The sequence below is a fragment of the Barbatula barbatula genome (genome assembly GCF_947034865.1).
Source record: "Barbatula barbatula genome assembly, chromosome: 6".
NCBI lineage: Eukaryota > Metazoa > Chordata > Actinopteri > Cypriniformes > Nemacheilidae > Barbatula > Barbatula barbatula.
In genome coordinates, this window is record NC_136765.1 from 8,858,437 (window position 1) to 8,879,845 (window position 21,409).

General features: G+C 39.1%; 3 protein-coding genes across 3 annotated transcripts in view; 1 reads left to right on the forward strand and 2 right to left on the reverse strand.

Moving 5' to 3' along the window:
* Window positions 1–441: 441 nt before the first annotated feature.
* Window positions 442–2,666, reverse strand: LOC306895711 (NPC intracellular cholesterol transporter 2-like). Its single transcript, XM_079459179.1, has 5 exons — window positions 2,234–2,666; window positions 1,942–2,037; window positions 1,616–1,723; window positions 1,359–1,531; window positions 442–1,041 (listed from the first exon to the last, which is right to left on the reverse strand). The coding sequence occupies exons 2-5, from the start codon at window positions 2,021–2,023 to the stop codon at window positions 955–957; spliced, it is 450 nt and encodes a 149-aa protein (XP_079315305.1). The 5' UTR covers window positions 2,024–2,037; window positions 2,234–2,666; the 3' UTR covers window positions 442–954.
* On the forward strand, window positions 2,430–5,045 carry isca2 (iron-sulfur cluster assembly 2). Its single transcript, XM_079459178.1, has 4 exons — window positions 2,430–2,781; window positions 3,211–3,355; window positions 3,476–3,591; window positions 3,682–5,045. The coding sequence occupies exons 1-4, from the start codon at window positions 2,684–2,686 to the stop codon at window positions 3,854–3,856; spliced, it is 534 nt and encodes a 177-aa protein (XP_079315304.1). The 5' UTR covers window positions 2,430–2,683; the 3' UTR covers window positions 3,857–5,045.
* eml5 (EMAP like 5) overlaps window positions 4,855–21,409 on the reverse strand; it is a 57,619-nt gene continuing 41,064 nt past the window's right edge. The window contains exons 21-42 of the mRNA XM_079459180.1: window positions 21,041–21,182; window positions 20,027–20,179; window positions 19,229–19,360; window positions 18,988–19,076; window positions 18,345–18,521; window positions 17,458–17,659; window positions 17,194–17,320; window positions 15,871–15,949; window positions 15,423–15,552; window positions 15,062–15,160; window positions 14,778–14,798; window positions 14,430–14,603; window positions 14,135–14,343; window positions 13,192–13,349; window positions 12,832–12,946; window positions 11,574–11,762; window positions 11,318–11,490; window positions 10,965–11,127; window positions 10,642–10,745; window positions 9,638–9,791; window positions 6,684–6,784; window positions 4,855–5,908 (exon numbers count right to left, since the gene is read on the reverse strand). Coding sequence (XP_079315306.1) covers window positions 5,872–5,908; window positions 6,684–6,784; window positions 9,638–9,791; window positions 10,642–10,745; window positions 10,965–11,127; window positions 11,318–11,490; window positions 11,574–11,762; window positions 12,832–12,946; window positions 13,192–13,349; window positions 14,135–14,343; window positions 14,430–14,603; window positions 14,778–14,798; window positions 15,062–15,160; window positions 15,423–15,552; window positions 15,871–15,949; window positions 17,194–17,320; window positions 17,458–17,659; window positions 18,345–18,521; window positions 18,988–19,076; window positions 19,229–19,360; window positions 20,027–20,179; window positions 21,041–21,182 — 2,928 coding nt within the window. The 3' untranslated portion in view covers window positions 4,855–5,871. The remainder of the gene's footprint in view (window positions 5,909–6,683; window positions 6,785–9,637; window positions 9,792–10,641; window positions 10,746–10,964; window positions 11,128–11,317; window positions 11,491–11,573; window positions 11,763–12,831; window positions 12,947–13,191; window positions 13,350–14,134; window positions 14,344–14,429; window positions 14,604–14,777; window positions 14,799–15,061; window positions 15,161–15,422; window positions 15,553–15,870; window positions 15,950–17,193; window positions 17,321–17,457; window positions 17,660–18,344; window positions 18,522–18,987; window positions 19,077–19,228; window positions 19,361–20,026; window positions 20,180–21,040; window positions 21,183–21,409) is intronic.

The window sequence follows — 21,409 nt, forward strand, 5'->3', positions numbered from 1 at the left end:
TGGATCGAACCCACAACCTTGCGTTGTTAACGCAATACTCTTACCACTGAGCTACAGGAAAGCCTTCAATAACAGCTCATTCAAAAGTAAGCGCTTTCTTACAGCCGTCAACACATTCTGCTTTTAATATAATACTTAAGAATCGTTATATTTAATTACAATGTTTAGTTATCACCTAAACATAATTTTGAAGAAGCAGGTGAAGTTAAAAAAATACTTGTTGCTGCTTGTGAAATGGAAACGAAAATAAAGCAATGTGCTCATTTTTGAAACACCGAACATTGCTTACATAGGCAAAAAAAATTATGTGTCAGTATGAACTTTCAGCATCTTGACATGCTAATTTTCTGTGGTTTTTCAGCTTTGGTAAAATCAGAATGCTCTTTAAGCACAGAAACGGCTAACAAAAACCCAGTCACAAATTCAAATAGTCACTTCATACGTACAAAGTAAATTTATTTATTTTAGTCAGACATGTCTCATACATATTGCTTGTTAAACATAGCCTTTCAATTGTGGCTGCTTTAAGAATTTTAAAATGAAGTCTTTATTAAATATGTAGATTTAAAAGGAGTAAAAAGTCAATGAGTGATAAAACTTTAAAGATTAGAGAACAGTATTGTATGGCCTCACGGCAGCTAGCAAACAATCACTTGAGATCAGTGTTCGTGATTCAATCATGAAATTGTGCTCATCTCACATGAACTGCCATTTGTCAATATCTCATTCTAGTGAATCATTGACACAAAATGGAATTGGGCAATTATTTGCAGCCTGTTTTGATAGATATTAAATTTAAATGACAGATTTGTCATAATTAGAAAAAAATCATAAAATGATTTATATAAAACTTCTAAAATGTCCATAGAGAATTATTTAGGCACACATACGGAGGTTCTTTTTCTTGATAATATCCCTTTTTGAGAGTCCTTTGCTTGGATTCAGTGTCGGCCTTCAGTTCACAATCTGAACAGGGAACTTGATGCAAAACAGATCTTTGCTCAAGTCATCTCTTAACTCCCATTCGACAACTAATTTGATCTAGAAAGAAAAACAAACAAAAAGTATAAATTAAGGAAGTTAGTGCTGTGAAAGGTGACATTTATTTTACAGAATGCACTTGCTGAGGAGGATGACAATGTTTTGGTTCTGTTGACACAAAACAGTTCTAGGCCACCTTTGACTACTATGGCAGTCAATGGTGCGTCAGAACTGTTGGTTGCTCACATTATTCCAAATGATCTCTCTTTGTGTTCAACCAAACAAAGACATTTATAAATGTTTGGAACAACTTGAGGGTGAGAAATTCATCACAGAATGTTCATTTTTGGGTGGAGCATCCCTTTAAGCACACTTACTGCTGGGTAAATGTCCTTAACAGACAACTGGTTGACGTAGCTGTACACGTTCTTCTCCTGAATCGGGCACTGGATTCCACACTTGCAACCATCTTCGATCGGAATCGGGAACGAAACGGGAACACCAGCAATCACTCCATGAACCACAGCTTTACTGGTTTGGCTCCCAACACCTACATATAAACAAGCGTTTGTTACTCAAGTATTTAGTGTATTTGGATTAGTACTCAATACAAATAGAGACAAAAGCAACTTACTACTGCTGAAGGTTACATTGACTGTGTAGGACTGTCCCTTGTGAAGCTGGCACGGCTGTTGTGGGCAGGGATGGATATCAACATCAACAACTTTACCTTCTACTGAGCCTATGAGGTCAACCAAAAAAAAGAATTTCAGGATAAAGATTACACAAATGATCACATCCGATGCAACACCACGAAGTCATCATTTAGGATTTATAATGCGGCGGAAAGCTCAAAAGAGAAAGAGATTTGACCAAAAACGACAAATACAATTGATTGAAAATCTGATTACAAGCAATAGCCAATCAAACATCATAAGCGTTAAGATAAACAGCACCTACCACAGTCTATATATTTCACATGTTCTGCGTAAGCACATACGAGGAAAGAGAGCAAAACAACGCACATCACGCGGCGATCCATCGTTAAAATAAACCCTGTCAAGGCCGAAAATAAATGTTTACTAATGTTCAGAGTACAAACAAAACAATAGTCAATCACATGACAGTGAGTTCATGAAAATGCACTTTTCAGGACGCTTCCTCTTTAAATTGAGTTTCAGACCAGCAGAAAGGTCGCAAATCTGACGATCAAGACGTTTAAAAGTGGAAAGAAAAAAATGCGTTGACGTACCAATCCCAGCTTTAAATCTCACAACTTATTTCCGTGTCACAAGATGCGTATGACTGTCCTCCAATCGTGTTTATGACGAATGTGCCTTTAACGCTCAACCAATGGCGGTGACTCGTGGAAATAATAGCGCTTCTTGAAGGGTGGGGGCGAGCTTGTTGCCGAATATATATAAACTGCCCTTATCTGGTGTTGTTCTGCAGTCATCTGAAAGTAGTCACTTTGACGTCATTATTTTGATCATTTACAGGCTGAAATGTATGTCTTGTATGTATTTGTGCTCGCTGATATTTTCCGCACTGCATGTTTTTGCTTTAATTTACTCATATTTTCTTGGTCTTTTTTTTACAATTAACAAACAATCACGATTTCGTAAGAGTGGACGCAAACACATTTCCAGGGTTTGTTTAACGTTAAACCTGGCAACACGTTATCGGTCATTCTTTAGTGCGCATGCGCTTTTTCGCAGTACTGTTTGCTTTACACAAGATGTCATTTGCTGGAAGGCTACTTGCAAGCGTCCCTAAAAGTGCATCAGTTTACCTTCTCAAGTATGCGCGCATTTACGAATTTACAGTGATCGTTTCGGTTGCACTTCCTTCTGTAATTAACTGAGTTGTTTGGTTGTTATTTTCATAAAGGCTAGCTTAGCTAGCTAACTTAGCTAGCTTTAGGACGCAATGGAGTATTGGGCTCTATAACAGCTTTTCAGTAACTTGTCGCATTTCGGCAGCAAATTAATGTTAATCAACATGTCGGATAAAATATGAGTTAGCTGAAGTCTTCCCTATGCAATGGCCAACCAAACGTCTCTTATTTTATTAACGTAAAACAACATTATAAACGTCTCGCTTCAGTTATATATTTATTTCAATCAATATGGTCACGTCACTATATTAAGGGAAGGCGCTCGTTAGCCACGTTTACTGTGATCAAGGGCACTGTGTGTATACTGACATGCGTTTGTGGTTTCTTGTTAGTGTGACATCATCCAGAGGTCATAGGGCGAGAAGATGGCCATCTCTCATCTCCCCTCTCACACCCACTGTGCACTACAGCGGCGTGTCTCTAAACGCTTCCAGCCCAGCTGTTGACAGCATTCTTCTCAGTGAATCCTGTGTCAAGGTTTGACTTCATCATAGAGTCACCACAACAATGATTGCATTACCAACCCGTCATACAAGGCATTGGCCGCGAATAAAAAGAATCACCCTGTGTGACTGATGTGTTTTGATGTTCCTGCAGAGGCTGACAGAGATTACAAATATGGGAGAGTATCTGAGGATAACAGTGGAGGGAGGCGGATGTTCAGGTTTCCAGTATAAATTCTCAGTGGACACAGTCCAAAATGAAGACGACAGGTAATGTTAACGTGTGGAATAGAAAAGGTCTTACAATAGCTTTGGCTCTCTTGCGTTTATTTCTGGTTTTCTGCTTTGGTGCCTTTCCAGAGTGTTTGAAAAGAATGGTGTGGGAGTAATAGTGGACGAGGACAGTCTGGAGTTCATGAAAGGATCCACAGTTGACTTCAATGAAGAGCTCATCCGCTCTTCTTTTCAGGTGTTGAAGAACCCTAAGGCTGAACACGGCTGCTCGTGCGGTTCGTCCTTCTCTGTTAAGATCTGAAGCGCTGCTGGTCTCTCCTTCAATGATTCAACTTATCCAAAGTGTCAATGCACGTGCACGGAATCAGTCAGACGCATCATTCACATAAAACTATGATGAAGTTAAGTCAAGAGCCCGAAGCTGTTGGGTTGGTGTGTTGTATATAAGTAGAATGTAAATAGATTTCTAATAAAGTTCAAAGATTATATGGATAGAGTGTTGTAATTCCTAAAATATTGTCTAAGAAAGTTGATGCTCAGTTTATCACTGTCCAATCTGTTATGCAAAAATCTCCCTATAGTAATGATAGTAATGACTTAGAAGTTGAGTGGTCAAATCCATTTTTAAGAAAAAGAAACTTCAAATAGCATAAATGGTGCATAAAGTAATCTGCAACTTACGGCAATACAGGGCAAAGTTTTCCTAGCCTTTGCTGATTCAGGAAATACACAAGACAATAGCCCCGTAGGAATGTTTTCGTGTTTTGAAGTAGTTCACCATTATAGGCTTGTGACAAGATCATTTCATAAGACGATTCAATCAAAAATGGTGTTATTTCCATGAACAGATCAGAGAAATAAATGAAACATTTACCAGATTGCATTATAAACATCAGTTTGTCTTGTTTTTCATCAAATCTCAGGACGATAAAGATGTTTGTGATATGTGATCTGACAATGCCTAGAGATAATCAAAGTAGTAAACGATGTTAAGAACAACAATGTTAAGAATTCCTGCTACTTTTAAGCTCTCAGTGTTGCCCACAGAATTATATTTTGCCAGAAAGTTTTCGTCATAACTGGGCCTGCATAACTACATTCTTAAACTAAGCAATAGATGTTTGTTACAAAGAGCTGTATGGTTTATTTAACGTGCTTTATGCACGTGCTTTTTTATTCCTCGTCTAGGAAATGTATTTGCCACAATGCTAAACATTTACAGGGTGTGATATACGTGCAATGTTTTATAAGCATGTACATACATGAAACAACACCACCAATAATTGTGACACAAAGCTTGATGTGAACATGTGATAAATGTATATCTTTTTTATTAAAGGTGGCTTTTAAGAAACATTTCACAAAAATATACAAATAAAATGTCTTTACAAATGATATTTACATTGATAACCAGAAAAAAACAAAATATGCATTAACCATATATCTTTAATATTCTGAGGCAAGACAATCCAGGTAAATAAACTCAAATCTAATTAAAAAAGAATAAAAAATGACTCAGAATGAAATGTGATGTTACAAAGGCTTCAGCAGCAAGATGAACAGTGATTGAACATGAGACGGCATTGAAACAACCTCTCATTCAGTTTCTGAGGGAATAATTGCATTACCGTTTTCTTTTTAAATCTGTGATCTCAGGACATTAAACACAAAGCATACGGCTCATACCTATATTCAAACAAACACACATATCTCAAGTTTGCTATTCGAGCTAAATTTGCTACATATGAGGTTAGGAGTGTAATCTACTGTTTTAGGGAGACTGAGGATTAATGATAGAGTACCACACACGTTCAACATTAAAAGACCACTGGACTACCACAGTGAGCAGGTCAAGTATACAGTGCATAGATTGCTTTGGCATGCTGACATCCTAGAATATAACGTCAGTGTTACATTCAGGGAGAAGGCCACAGGAGATCTATGAATCTTTGAAAAGAACCCAGAAACTAAACCAGCAGATAAACCAACGTAAAACAGTTATCATAAAAACAAAAGGTTACCAAATGAACCCACCACACCTTGAAAAACAAAAAACACTCCATGGGTGGTTTAAGGCTGATCGTATTTCTTTTTCACTTTGAAGAAAATCTTTAAATCAATAAAAGGGATGAACAGACAAACACACAGACTTTTGGCCCTTTTTTTGAAGGTGTGGGGTAAACACATACACATCTGACAGGGTCATTCAAGAACGGTTGAGTTCAGGTATGTGTTTTGCTGCTCACGAATATCCACCGTCTTTGGATCTCATGGCAATTTTGAGGCAATAGAAAGGGAGGAGATTGTTGTGTTCCCTCAGTGAGGAGCATGGACACATCGCCACACAAACAGACTGGATGATGAAAAAATACAGAAAGAAAATATTAAAATATAATCTATTCCAAACCTCAAGCAAGCTGCCTATCTTCAGCATAAAGCCATCATATGCACGTCGGATGCATAGGCTCCTGATGCAAGAGATGCAATATTGGACAGTTTTCATTATTTTTTATTAAATAATTATGTAACATCAAATTCTACAGAAGTCAATTGAGTATATGTTGCAGTAGTTAGCAAAACAGCTCACTAGGTTGTGGACACAAAGATACTGTTCAGAATAAATATCAGTCTGAAGTACAACACGATGGAACCAGGAGGATCAATGAACATACCCTTAAAGGGGAAGTTCACCCATAAATCCATTTAGTGTGATTTTTTACTCACCCACATGACATTACACATGTTTCACGAGTGCTCGCCTATGTTGATAATAATGATAGTAGCGGGAGTAGCGAGGGTATGCTGTCCGGGGGGCGGGCCTCGAGCTCGCCGGTTCCTATAGAACCCAGATCACTCCCCCTCGATGGGGGGGTTGGGTGTTTGCCGAGCTCAGAACCGGTGTCTTTAGTACTTTTCTGGACCTTGGCAAAAACTGACACTATGATGTCTATGAGGAGGCCTGGAAATCTCTCGGATGTCACCTAAATATCTTCATTTGCTTCATTCAGCTCCTAAGATGCCGGAAATTCTCTAAACATGTTTAACATCATGCAGGCGAGTAAGAAATCAAACAAAGTAGATTTTTTGGCTGAACTTCCCCTTTAACAGCGGTGTCCCTCAGAACCCACCTTCTATCATCACCTCCGGCACTGACCACAAAACGATCCCCGTTAGTGAAGCGGATGTTGGTGATGTGCGCAGAGTGACCCAGGAAACGTTTGTGCTTGGCCTGAGGACACAATTTCACGTGAGATATATCAAATGCTGAGGAGTGAATGAGACATGATAATATCATAAATCTTTCAGCACCCATTTAAAGTTTTCCCTGAAGAGCTACAATGGTAAATTACAAACCGTCTCTCTCTCTCTCTCTCTCTCTCTGCCTCCCTACACTTGTGTGATTCATACACCAAAAAAAATTAAAATTGGACTGAAAGAATTATTGGAAAAATATAGTTATCATGAATCCTTTGGGCCACAATACTTGTGTAATGTAATTCTGATACTGTAACAGCTCTAATATATTCACAGGAGGTATAAATATACACGATAGATCAATACACTTATCTTAAATTCTATTGATATGAAAAAGTAGGCTTAAGGCGTGTACTTTTTGATATGAGATTTTTGACAAAAATAAAGTCGTGGCCTAATGGCTAGAGTTGGACTCGTGACCAGAAGGTTGGTGGTTTGATTCTCAGGCGGGTAACGACTGAGGTGCCCTTGAGCAAGGCACCTTACCCCCTACTTCCTCCCCAGGCGCTGCAGTGATAGTCGCCCACTGCTCCGGGTGTACGTGTTTTCACGACTTGCTGTGCGTGTGTTTACTCTCTGGATGGGTTAAATGCAGAGGTCACATTTCGGGTATGGGTCAACATATCTGACAAATAGGTCACTTTCACTTCATAAATCCTAGTTGTATTAGTGTCATTCCATAGTTTTGAGGCGTTACAATGTGAAACATTTTTAATACAGAAATAGTGTGGTTACTCTAAACATAATAATAGACACGTACACCAGGGGCGTTTCCTCCGAGGAGGCAAGGGAGGCAGTGTCTCCCCTCCCCCTCGAAAATAATCGAATGAGAATATTACTAACAGTTCAGAAATAGAATAGGACAACGGATATAACGTATTGAGCTAAATATGAGAGAAATCAGCGTGTAGAAGAGTGTGAAACAGCGACCCCGCTCGAAAGAATTCCAAAGGGAGACAGCGTTTCTCTTGCCTCCTCTAAGCTCATTGACTTTACATATACCCCGTAAAGCGTGCCGTGAGTTTGAGTGGGGGTAATTGAAAAGAATGGAGAAAAGTCACGTGAGAGGAGGCAATGCCTCCAACGGGCTATGATTGGATTAACTCATCAGCGAGATCCCGCCTTCCTGCTCGTCTTCGTCATTCATTTTAAACTGCGGGCGCTAAATTAGATTGAACGTTAATTAAATTGTTTTATTAGTTGTATTAATCGGAGTTTAGGATTCGTGTCGGAGATGGCGGAGGCAGAGGAGTTATCGATTGTTGACAGAATATTACGTGGTTCAGATTTGTTCAAAAACTTTTGCATGTGATCAGGCTTGCTCAGGATAGCAGCAAGGCTAAAGTAAGTCAGATCCAGCGCCGCCACTCCTACCATGTGAGACGCTTTAGCCTCATCGTTAGAGCGCTCGTCTCCTATTCGGATTGACGTAGGTTCGAAGCCCGTGCAGAGCGGGGCGAGCAATTTTAATTTCGGAATTGAGATTTTACTGTTAAACATTGATAGTTTTTTGTTTTGCTATTCTGTTTACTGAAGAAAAGTTTGCACCTTTAAGGGGGGGGGGGGGGCATCATAATGGAATTATGCTTAGGGCACCAAAATGGCTAGCAGCGGCCCTGGTCATATCTATTTGATTTGATCTCTTAAATGCTTTGAGTATTTCTGGGACTGCTAATAATTAAATTGATGGTATTGGTAATGATGTTATTCTTATATAGGAAATCCCCAATGTTCCAGAAGAAGATGAAGGTGGTGTTGATGTACCTTTTCCCAAAGCAGGGAAAATAAAAAACTAAAAAAATCAGAAGTACATACTGTAATGAACTTGTAGTAATTAAAAGGAATTTTTCATACATAAACACTGAAATGACACTGGTTTTCTGACAAACGCACTTGTTAATAGTGCAGAGATTAACAAAAATGACATGGATAGAAATCTGCCTCCTCATTTTTTAAGTCCACCGCACACCACTGACGTACACAACTTAAATAATCGGTCCATTTATGCAGTTAAACTTTGGCTGTTGTAGCAATGTGCTGTGTTCATAAAACGTGTTTTACAGAAGTTGACGAAACCTTGTCACATGCAGCTATTTTGACTTTACCTTGTGACAAGTTATTTTTCCTAGTATTGAGGAAATGACGCTCTGGTTTCTATCTATCTGTAATGAAAACACCATTGACTAAGCACCAAGTCATGTCAGAGATGAAACCACAAAGGCTTTGCAACTTCCAAAAAACATTTGATCATTTGAACATAATAGCTTGTTATAGAATCCCTTTAAAGTGATAGTTCACCCAAAAAATGACAAATCTGTCATAATTGACTCACCTTCTTGTGACTTTCTTTCCTTTATGACTTTCTTCTGCAGGACACAGAAGAAATTATTTTGAAGAAAGTTGGTAACCCAACAGTACTGGCCCCCATTCACTTCTATTGTATGGACACACAACCAATGCAAATGAATGGGTGCCAGCAAACAACATTCTTCAAAATATCTTCTTTTGTGTTCTGTGGAAGAAATTCATAAAGATTTAAAATGACGAGAGGGTGAGAAGATGACAGAATATTTATTTTTGGATGAACTATGACTTAAGTACACTGACAATGCAATGCCAATATTGTTATTTATTAATAAAACTATTGTACGTTATATATAGTGCAGGGGTTTTTTGAACTCATTCTTCAAAACCACAGAAGAAATGTAAATGATAAGTATGAAGCATTTCCTTCAACACCACTACATCACTAGAAGTTTAAATATTGTCAAAATCTTATTTGCATGTCAGGCATATTTCTTTATCATTAAAAAAGTATTATACTTACAAATTTCTCTGTACAGGGAAAGTCGAACAGCTTTACCATTCCAAAGTCATCACCTGTGACAATGTTTATGCCCGAGTGAGAGACACAAGCACAGGTAACATCTGCTTTATCTGTGTTTCTAGACCAGATGCCAACCACCTCGTCCCCCAGGACACTACAGACACCAATACAAAACGGTCCCATTACACAAGACGATGTGAAATATTCCTGTATACTAGCAACACCACGATCACGGTTCAATTCCTACAGAATGCAGGAACTAATACATTTGCATGCTCCAATTGCACTATAATATGCGTTAAATATTTGAGAATTATGATTCTAAGGTGAGTATTTCTTGAGGTGACTTACAAAATATGGTAAATAAATGGTTTTTACTAATTGTAAAGAACAAGGCGGGACGAGAGCCGCGAGGGAACGGCCGAGTGATAATGAGCAACTCTCACGGAGGAGCTCCGGGAGCATAAAAGGATGAGCGACAGGAGGGTACAACGAGAGAGGACCAGGCATGGATTTTATGTTGTGTTTTAGTGTGTTTGTATGGCCGGAAGTCGACCGTGAGGGAGCTGCTAGCATTTTAAGTTTGTTTTATTGTTTGTTTATTTTATTAAAAGCTTATGTTGCGTTCGCCAGTTCCCGCCTTCTTCCTTCCTTTATTGAACTTTGTTACAAACAATAAAACAAACTTAAAATGCTCCCTCACGGTTGACTGCCGGCCATACAAACACAACATAAAGTCCAGGCCTGGTCCTCTCTCGTCATACCCTCCGGTCGCTCGTCTTTTTATGCTCCCGGAGCTCCTCCGTGAGAGATGCGAGACCGGTGCAACGCGTAGCTAACACTCATTACTTGTCCCGCCTTGCTCTTTACACTAATGTATATGGATGTATTTTTGCTTATTAGAGTTGGCTGGTGCAATTTTTGATTCACTCATTCCCATCAAAGGCAAAAAAAATATTTTTTAGAGACAACCTGTTACCATGCATAGTGTTCAGTTAGTTTACCTTGTCCATGTGGCCCAGGTAATTCTGTCTATCATGGCTTGCTCAGTGACTTGCTTCCCAGAAGGCACCTCGTAGACGACACGTTTATAAGCACCAGTGGACAACTGAATACAGCAACACATCGAGTGAATGAGATAATCTAGAAACAATTTCAAAATGTGTTTTTCTTCATCATAATTAAACACTAAGAAGGGTAGCTTAGGGTAGTGGCAATAAACTATATCTAATCTACTGTAGGTACTTTATATGTGTGATGTTAACCAAGCAGTAATGTCATGTAAAATGCTCTTTCTTCAAACACAGCTAAGCATCTTCCAGTGTACCTGCACATAGCAGCTGTCAGCAGAAAAATCCATCTGCATGACAAAACTAGGGATGTCTCGGCAGCAGTTGATACGGTTGAGCTGCGGTCCTAATGTCAGGTCGTAAAAATCCACAGCATTTTCACTAGAACCAACAGCCAGGTATCTGGAGTCTGGACTGAACCTGAAAATCAACCAAAAATGTTGCATGGACCACATTAATAACTAAACGACCATTGCAATAGAGTCTAGTCCACTTTGCAGCCCAATCTGGCCAAAATCTCACTTAGACAATGAAAACCTGACTCCCAAGAATGTTAATCCAGTGAAAAAATATACAAACTATTAAGTAAAACAATGAGTGCCAGCCTCACCTGATATCTTGGATGGCAGAGCGCCGATCTCTCTTCTTCCCCCATATTTTGAGGGAGGTGACAAGGAGGATAATGAACTCTCCATTCTTCATGCCGATGGCCACCATGTCGCCCTCAGGGCTGTAGCTCACCGTGCGTGCAGGATGACCGAGGTTCACTTTATTCAGCATCTTCTGCTTGCATACAAGAATCAATTTTTATTGCAGAAGAACAGTTCCCTCTGGGAATACATGATGTGTTGCTACGGTACATTTACCCTCTCTGAAATGTCCCAGAGGCGAACGGTGCCGTCCTCCGCAGCAGACAGGAAGACGTCTCGGGTGGGGTGAGCTCCCAGACCCCAGATAGGACCATCCATGTGGCCGTTCACCAGGATGTTACATGCTGCATTTTTCTCACCAACTTCAATGATTTCAGCGTTTCGAGTGCCGACAAGAATCTTGCCCTGAAGAGTGATGGTAAATAAGACGCTTGAAGTAACAGGCAACTTGAAGTTGCAGCCACATTCAAAAGTGTTGATATAATCTGTAGTTACTGATGTTTTACTATACATCAATATAAAATAAAGTGTAATTGCCTGATCTAGAATAGGATTTAGTTAGATTGCATTTGAATGCTTGTTTATTAAAGGTGCATGCCGTCGCTATTTGTACTAAAATCTTGTTGGTCTGTATGTTTTGCAATGTCCTTAAGCAATAACATTTTCGAAAGGAGCTTGCCAACACAGTGTTAAAGTGGCAATTTCCTATAAAGTGGCAGTTTTGGAGATACAAGCCTGAAGTCCGACAGGGACGATATGCAGCCACCGTCTGATCGCTGTCTCCACTGCCATTAAATAATCTTTTAAATATTTTGCTGGTTTGAGTAATATGGTCTCATGAGAATAATTTAAAGCCACAATATGTAATCTTCGCCTTTGGAGGTTACAAAACAAATGACGATATAAGGAAGCATTTAATGATGTGAGTCTTCAGCATACTGCATACGGCGCTTAAGAGATCGATTGGTGTATAACAAACTATCACAGACTCACAGTACTTTCTGTCAAATCACTCCTGTGATAATATGCCAATTGGTCTAGCCAGCACCACATTAAACATTATTTATCTATGATACTGTATCTGCAACAGTAAAAGCGGAAAGTGAGGATTACTTGGACATGACCCCATCGACAGGCGTCCTCAACACCATAAGGAGTTATGTTACACTTTATTAAAATTGCGAATTTCTCTGGATTCATAAATTATTGGAAACATTTGGGAAAATGTAAGTACACAAGTGAAGGCATCCAGTGTGGCCAAAAGTTGTAATTATGAGTTCTAATGCGTTTCTAATGTCTTTTGTCATGTCGGTCGCGTTAATATATAAAGCTGTGGTAATGGTTTTTGGATATTTTAATGCAAAAATCGTACATATTGAGCCTTTAACATTCAATAAATGAAAATTAAAAGCATCGCTGAGTTTATGCTGGATATAAAACACTGCGCAATGTAGTATTGTTGTGTGTGTTGTACCTTGCCCCTGCACACAGAGCGCACACAGTCTATAATCTGGCCTGTCTCCAGTCTGAAGGCTCTACAACGTTTCAGTTCCTGGTCCCACAGTTTCAGCGCACCACCCTCCTTGGACCTGCAGGGGGCAGCCAACACAAAACCTCTCACTTCTTAGCAGATTTAACCACCCAATAACTTTTTATAAAAATTGCTTATGTTTTTTTAAATTAAAATAACATTAAAATAATAAGTTATATTTAAATAATGATTTTCTTAAAAAACATCATCTTGTTAGCAAGGGCATATAAATTTATGTCCAAGAATATTGTCTAGTCACACAAGAAAACTACAATGGTGTGTTTTAATGCTCAGGTCACTCACGGTCGTTCCTTTCCTCCTGTGACAATGAGTCCGTCCCGTAATGTGGTGTACATGGTGAACACAGGTCCGGTGTGAGCCTTAGCCACGATTCTCACTAGAATGTGTTCCTTCCACACACACACATCTCCACTAATGGTACCTGTAAATGTCAAGTTATTCTGAAAAGAAAACAAACCTGCACTAATCTAGTGACCTCTAAGAGAAACAACAGCACACACATGGCAAAGCACAGCATTTCTATATCCTTTCATTCATACTTTTGTACTGCACATTTGAAAAGACCTTGTACAAGTAAGCAAGCGTGAAACATGATTTTTAAAGTTATGTTATTTTAAATGAAGTTTTAAATTGAAAATTAAGAGATCTTTTTAAACTCTGTCTGACACATAAGCGCACACACAAATGCACACATATGCTTGCATGTACACATAAATACCTACTCACAGGCATTCCCACAATCCAGTTAAAGGAACAGTTCACCCAAAAGTTTTGTGTCATTGTTTACTAACTCTCAACACTTTCTTTCATCCATACAAAGAAATACAAAAGTAGGTTTTTTTGCAGCTCTCAAATTTCGTTTACATTTCTATACATTCAAATATGGCAAATTGTGCCATGGCAGGTCTGATGTGTCCTTGGTTCTTGCTTTCGTAGTGACCGAATATCGTTGACATCAAATGACGCAACAGCATATTCTAATGTATAGAAGTATATTTTTGATTTAACTCTCTAAAATGTAGATATACTGTATTTATTTACAGTGTTTCTCACTTATAGCTTACAACTTACAACTTTAGGAAATTTGAAGGTGAGTTCATGCGAGTTCACTTTTTTTGGGTGAATCAGGTCTTTAACTTCCCTCTGTAACAATCAATTACATTCAAATTGCATATATCAGATATAAAATAACGCTGTTATTTAATGGAAACAGAAGCATACTTACAGCTCCAAACGCGACAGAGAGCATGGTTTGCATGCGGGCATCCTCAATGGAGCTGAGCACTCCTTTCTTACTAAGCAGAGCTTTGCCGGCCAGCGTCCAGAAGCGCACGTGTTTAATCCCCACTGACACGAACTGTGTATCTGAATCGGGTCGGAACTCAGCCACAAAGACTCTCTGAGTATGACCGGCCCGACTTGCTACTTTGGCACCTTAGTAAAGAATTGGGGTCAGACACAATATAACACAAGAATCAAATATAAAAGCACAGTGAATGCTGTGGGTGGCCAGAATTTACCTTCCTGCCACTTCCAGATAGTAAGAGTGTGCTGAGCGTCCAGACCCACGGAGAGCAGCAGTTTACCGGTGGCACTGAAGCTTACGCAACAGACACCGCGGGAATGATGACAGCGAAGCACCGAAAGAGTCTGTTTGTTCATGGCTTCCCACACGTGGATTGAAGGAGACGTGGCTACAAAAACACAAATACTTTAGTTGTACATTGCTGTTTATTTTGTAAAGTAATAAAACAGCCACCAAAGGCATTTGCTGTGTTCACACCGTTGCTTGGTAAACTATTACTATAAATAGGTTTTCAAGGTTTTGAAAGTGCTAGTGGTGCTTTGATACACTTCGAATCTCTTACCTGACATATCACCAGTGTCACCTGAATGGGAAAAAAAGTTGAGAACAACATAAAACAGCACATTTAAATAATGTTAATAATGTTGTTAACAATAATGTTAATAATAATGAAGGTTCAACATAAGTGAATCGGTTTAAAACACTATGTTATAACATTAGCACAAGACTAAACAGCAGGTGTATTTTTTTATAGCACAAAGCAAATGTTAAAAATATTTCAAAAGCATTTCAGCAAAGATCAATAAAGGATCTTAAGTGAGAGGGCGGATGTTTTCACGAACATACCTACTTGGCCTGTTGCCACCACGTTGGGGAACTTTGGATGCTGATTTATGGTGAGACACAGAATATCATCGCTGTGTTCTAAATAGAAACTCTGACATGCTGAGGATAAACAATCAATAACAAACAATGAGGATGCTGAACAACATTTAGTTGACATATGCTTAATGTAAATAATGGAATCCACACATGTCCGATGTCATGCTCACTTCTTACACCCACTCTGCTACATTAATGCATTAAACATTACATTTACATTACGGATATTCATTTGGTAGGAGCTTTTATCCTAAGCGACTTACGAGTAGGAGAGCAGATCCCATTTTGTTAACACGCTAAACATCGCATTATAAACGTCAGGTACCTGTTGTCAAGTTTAGGACGACCCCTACTGAGGCGGTGTGGTAGATGATATCCGCCCCCTCGTTAAGGTAATGCACATTGTTACGGCAGTCGTTGCCACGGTAACCAAACACGAGCTCAAGCACCAGGTCCTGCAGGGAGAGTCAAAGAGGGGTGTCTGAGGTTGTATCCATGACAACAGCAGAAAGTATTTGGCTCTCAGAAGATAAAAGATAAAAAAGATCACCTATTCGATCTGACTGAGGGCACAGAGGGCTCAGGTTTGTCAAATGGGATAATACAGCTAATAAAGTGCTGTATTATAGATTAGTATATAGACTAGCAAACTATCCTTTAAATACAAAACACACTAATTACGCTCAAATAGTCAAATTTACTTTTAGTTTGGATTTTGTAGATACTGCTACATAATAGTGATACAGTATAGGACTGTCCTGCCCATCACTCACTTCAATGGGTCTCTTTTTCTTGCCCACGTTGTTGGTCTGAAGCTTCTCTGGCATTGGTGGAGCCCTGCTTACTGGGGGTCTGCACCCAAACAAGCAAAACAAACACATATTTTTTGTATGTATATCAGGATTTCAATAAAACCTAATGCTTAATATGACGTAAGTAGAAAAGCTGATGATGTTTTGATGATGTTCTGATGCAAGCTGTTGAAAGTTTGTGTAAAGTCTCCTTAAAAACTATACACTGGTGTAAAAAGTCCTTCAGTCATCGGTCTGAATGATATGAATAGTAAGTGAGTGATCCAGTCTTACCTTGAGCCCCTTGAAAAGAAGCATTAACAGAGAAAGACAGAAAATTAGAACAGCAGTCTTTTAGTGTTCAGCTCCCAGAGTTCTCCATTTAAAAAGGACACTCGACACAGGGACACTGACAACACGTAATACAACAGGAACCAACACTTAACCCGTTCATGATCAGTTGACCAACGCAATGAGCTGGTCAAGCCATCCGCCTCAATATACAGCAGCTCATTCAATACAATGATTTCCTTACATGATTGTCTTGAGATGGAATGCATAGAGGAAAAAGCGCAAGCAGTGCTCCCATTAGCTGAAGCTCTCTCTACTCTTTAAATATGACAGTAAACTAATGAAGCAATGACAGAATGTCATCTAGCAAAACACTTGCCATATTGTTGTGCCACCTACTCTACTTGAAGACTAAAATGACCTGCATTGAAAGCATCTCAAGCTAAACTAAGAGCAATAGTTTGGCGATATGATGGCTGTCCGCGTGAAGCGTAGCAAACATCCACAGAGAACGAGAGAGGCGGCACATGAGATCGCTTTATATTTTCGAAAACAAATGACACTTTGGTTGCTCTTACCTGACTACGCCCTGCCTTCACACGGACAGAAAGAGGAGTGCAGGAAAGGAGTGAAGGAAATCGTAAAAGACAAACATGAGGCTCACTGCCAATGTGTTGCATGAATTCACACTTTCAGACGTTCCTTGCGCTTTTGGCAGTTTACTTGTGCCATATGTTGAATACAACAATTTTCTGTTCTATTAAATGACAAGTAGTTTGGGATTAGAGAGTGTGCTACCAACATGAGGTTATTTACATAATATAAAATGTTGAGGTGTGTGATATATGGATATTATGTGATATGCTGTATTGGTCTAAAATACATGAAACTGAATTTAAAAGGAATGTATGTTTCAATTGTTTATCCTTATTAGTTTATAAAGACATGAGAGAAAGAAAAGTGAAGGGTCTTTGTGGTTTTACCCGTGAACGTTGATGCTTCATAAGAGGTTACCTTTCATCTACTGATGGCTCCTTCTGTTGCAAGTGGGGCTTGACTCCCGTCATAGCTCGATAGTTTGTGGATAAGGCCTTGATGACATAGACGATCTCATTCTCTCGAGTCACATCACTGTCGTACCCTAGAACAACAGAAGATTGATATTGAGAGAAAAGATGAACAGAAATATTCCCACTTTTAAATGAAGATTGTGTGATATGGGGGTCATTCTAGATGATATCAGATGTGTTTTTATAGGCTAAATGATAACTGTTTTACCTCCATCGTCTTCGCTCTCGATATCCGACTCCTCGCTGTCACACTGTCTGACCCCACGACAGCTCTCGGTCTCATGGCTCCAGATCATCAGACACGTGTCGGAGCCGCCCACAGATGCTAGCAGAGAGTCATCATGTGACCAGCGCACATTGGTCACGTGGGTGCTGTGAGCCATGTACCGCTTGAATTTTGTATATTTTCCCTATTAAAATAATGCTTATGTTAACAGGCGCAAACATTTTTAGAGCAGGCTGTTATTGAATGGAAAAAGGGGAAGGCACAGTTTAAACCGTGACTCAAACCTTGACAGCTTGATTCGTGTATATTCATTGGGTGGCATAACATTCACCCAGTAGTCGTTGCACAACTGACACTTTTGCTTAAACCTGTTCAGTTAGCACGGCGACCGACACGCGTATACAACAGTGATTATTTCCTAAATGTGGAAGTGAAGGACTTCTTTTTAAGAAGAAGTGTGGGGGGCTGTCCTCCTCAGTTATGATGATACACAAAAATCTACTTGACTATTAAAATATAGGTGGTGACTTAAAGGAACAGTTCACCCAAAAATAAAACTTCTATGATTTATCCACCCTTTTTGAACACCTTTACAGTATATGACAGAAAAGAAGATACGTTATCCGTCAATGGCGGCCAGTGTTGTTTGGTTACCAATAATAAAAAAAATCGTATTTTGTGTTCTGAAGAAGAAAGAAAGTCATATACGTTTGAAATGACACGAGGATGAGTAAATGATGAAACTATCCCTTTAAGTGTTCCATGCGTCAGCATTTTTGTGCGTGTTCCTATACAGTAGTTGGCAATACTATATGAGCAAACGTAACAGTGATCCTTGATGGTGATTACGTAATAGTGATTTTCTTAACCTTGACCGGGTACTTGAAGATCTTGACATATCCAAGGTCATCCCCAGTGGCTAACAACTTCTTGTCATAGCTGAGACATGCGGACGTCACTTCAGTTACTTCACTGACCACGGGCCAGATTCCTTCACAGGAACTTCCAAGCACACACGTCCATGTGCTCCAGTCGATCTTCTCAACCTGGAAAACAGAGAGTAGACAAATCTCACACTATTGTCACATATTCATTACAAAACAAACTCATTAAAATGTTGACATGAATTATTTATTAATAAGTTTTAATCGATGCAGTACATAAAGCTTTTGCATCAAAGCCATATATTATGTAACTAAAATTGATCAACAAGAACAAAAACCTTATAAAGAGTATGACAGTCTGCATTCATTTCAAGATAAAAATCAATTCAATATGGAAGGAGACCAAAACTGTTCAATTAGCTAACAGCAGAGGAAGCATTGGAGGGCTTCCAGCTTTTACAAAACCTTAAGTTATTAAAGTAAGTGTTCACTGTACCAGTGGCCCTAAACATGACCTTATTCCCTGTCTTCATTTAGAGCTAATGAAAAGTGGGCCATGTACTTGACCTTAAGGGTGCCCTTCCCTCGGAAGGGTGACACGGTGAGATGCTCAGCACCCATACAGTACCTCTGTAGAGGGAATGGTTTGCTTCTTCCCACGAGGCGCCTCGAAAAACAGTTGCTCCTTCGCTGATGTGTTGACCTGCAAAAGCTTTCCTAGAAAAGGAAACGCATAAAATGAAAAATCTGCTCAAATCTGACCGAACAAAGTGGAATCTAAAGCAATTTATAGCTGCTGTTCACTAAAACTGAACCACTGAACCAACCAATAGTTGTTTGTCGATTTATTTGCTCTTTAATATTCTCACCTCTCTTGTCCCAGTCCAGATGAGTGATGTAGTTAATAGAGCCTTTGCACACGCCAACCCTCTTGCTGCACATCACGTTGTATATGTCAACAAAACTGTCAGCTGACGCCACCGCCAAATATTTGCCTGTGACTGCAAAGTTGTTTATGTTTATTATTTAGCTCATATCATTGTCCAAATACCACATTTATATGTTAATACATTACACACATATTAGCATATGCAAATGTAAAGTATATAATATAGACCCGTAAGAAAATCAAGTGACCATTTCAAAATTATTTTCAGTTTTTCTGAATTTACTCTTTATAGGTTTTTGTAAAAAAAATCATTTTGTTAACTACTTACAATATTTCTCCAAAATTTCTAATAAAAATATTGATTCTATTTGCATTAATTTGCATAAAATGAAAACTGGAGAAACAGGTCAAAATAACAGAAAATATGTTCTGTGTTTTTTCAGACCTCAAATACTGCAAAGAAAACAAGTTCATATTCACTTTGAAGCCATACAACAATAATATAAAACAATATTTATTTTATGTGATCACCTCAAATTTTATTACAGTTTCTATGTGTCTTGTCATGCTGTAAGTCTTTTGCATTGCTGTTGGATGACTTTATGTCACTCCTGAGGTTTGATTTTGATGAAATTCAACAGATAAAAGACTGTAATGGCCACAATACATCTAGAAATACGGAATAAATTAAAATTTGAAATGGTCTCTTCATTTTTTCTGTGTCAGATGAATGAATTACATAGCCAAGACACTGTGTAGTAATATTAGCATAAATAACCAGGAGAGAAGCGGATTTCGGTTATGATGTCTTTGCGGTGATGAAACGACACCAGGTCTTCCAGCGTGTCTGCGTTCACGATGAGAAAGCTGCCATCATTCAAGCCCACAGCCAGAGCTTTGCCATCCGGAGAGAAGCAGCAACATCGCCCTCCTACCAGAAGTACATTCAAAAGCATCAGGAGATTTGCTGCTGTTTCCACATTGTTCATATTATTGCAGCCACAAAAAAAAAAGAAAAAACTGAAGTTGTTTTTCACTTGCAAATTTCTCCCTGCATCTTTCAAACCTCATTTGCATATATTCTTCTAAAGCATTGAGTCTTTAATCTTTTTGTCACTTGAAGCTTTTTTAACAGCCCCTTATCACAGTATACTTTCACTGCATATAGACGTTGGGTCCACCTTCTGCTAAACCTCTCATTTTGAGTCCCAGCACAAGGGTAGATAATGACCAAAATTTCACCTTTGGGTAAAACAAACCCATAAAGCATTATACAGTTATAATAAGATGTAACGTATTCCTTCTCATTACACGGGGTAAGATTCACTTTACTATAATGAAAATGATCAAACATCATCTCATTTGTGTTGATGAAGAGTTGAAGGCTCATCTTGCAGATCTGGACTGTGGAGAGCTGCTTGTTGAATTCAAGAGTTCCTCTGGGACGTTTTCTTACAAACATCCTTTAGTTCTTCAATCAATATGCTCTTAGGGCCATTTTGCATGCTGAGTGTTCTTCACTCAAGTTATATTTCTCTTTGCAAATTGAGTTTCTGAAGCATAAGGTCAGGCATCGTGTAGCCTGGAATGCCAATGACACAGAATACACAGGAGCAATTTATATCAGATGCAGTAGTAGGTTTTTATTGTCTCTGTTTACAAGGTCTCAAACCCATGACCTGCTAACACAATGCTCTCCAAATTGAGCTACGGGAACAATAAAAGACACAAGGTTTACATTCAATATAGGTCCTTTGTATCTTTTCCAGCAACCTCAGTTACCACCGCCTACCTTTCTTAAGTTTGCGTACAGCGAGCATGCAGTGGCTGGGCGAGAGGTCCCATATCCGCAGGGTCTTATCGTCGCTCACAGTGGCACACAGCGGCAGATGGGGGTGAGTGGCCAAACCGCACACTTCGCCTTCCATGTGACCCTAAAAACACATCCACCGTCACATAACTAACAAACCAACAATCTGCTTTTACCATCAGCAATAATAACTGCGCATGTATTCTGTGATTAAAAAGGAATCCATACAGCTACAAGTGGTCGATTGTCTGATAAACATTTCAGGGCACAACCGACGATGTCAAGAGACAAATATTTAATCGGTGTCCAAAATCTGCTGTTCCACAACACGACACAAACCCCAAATATCTT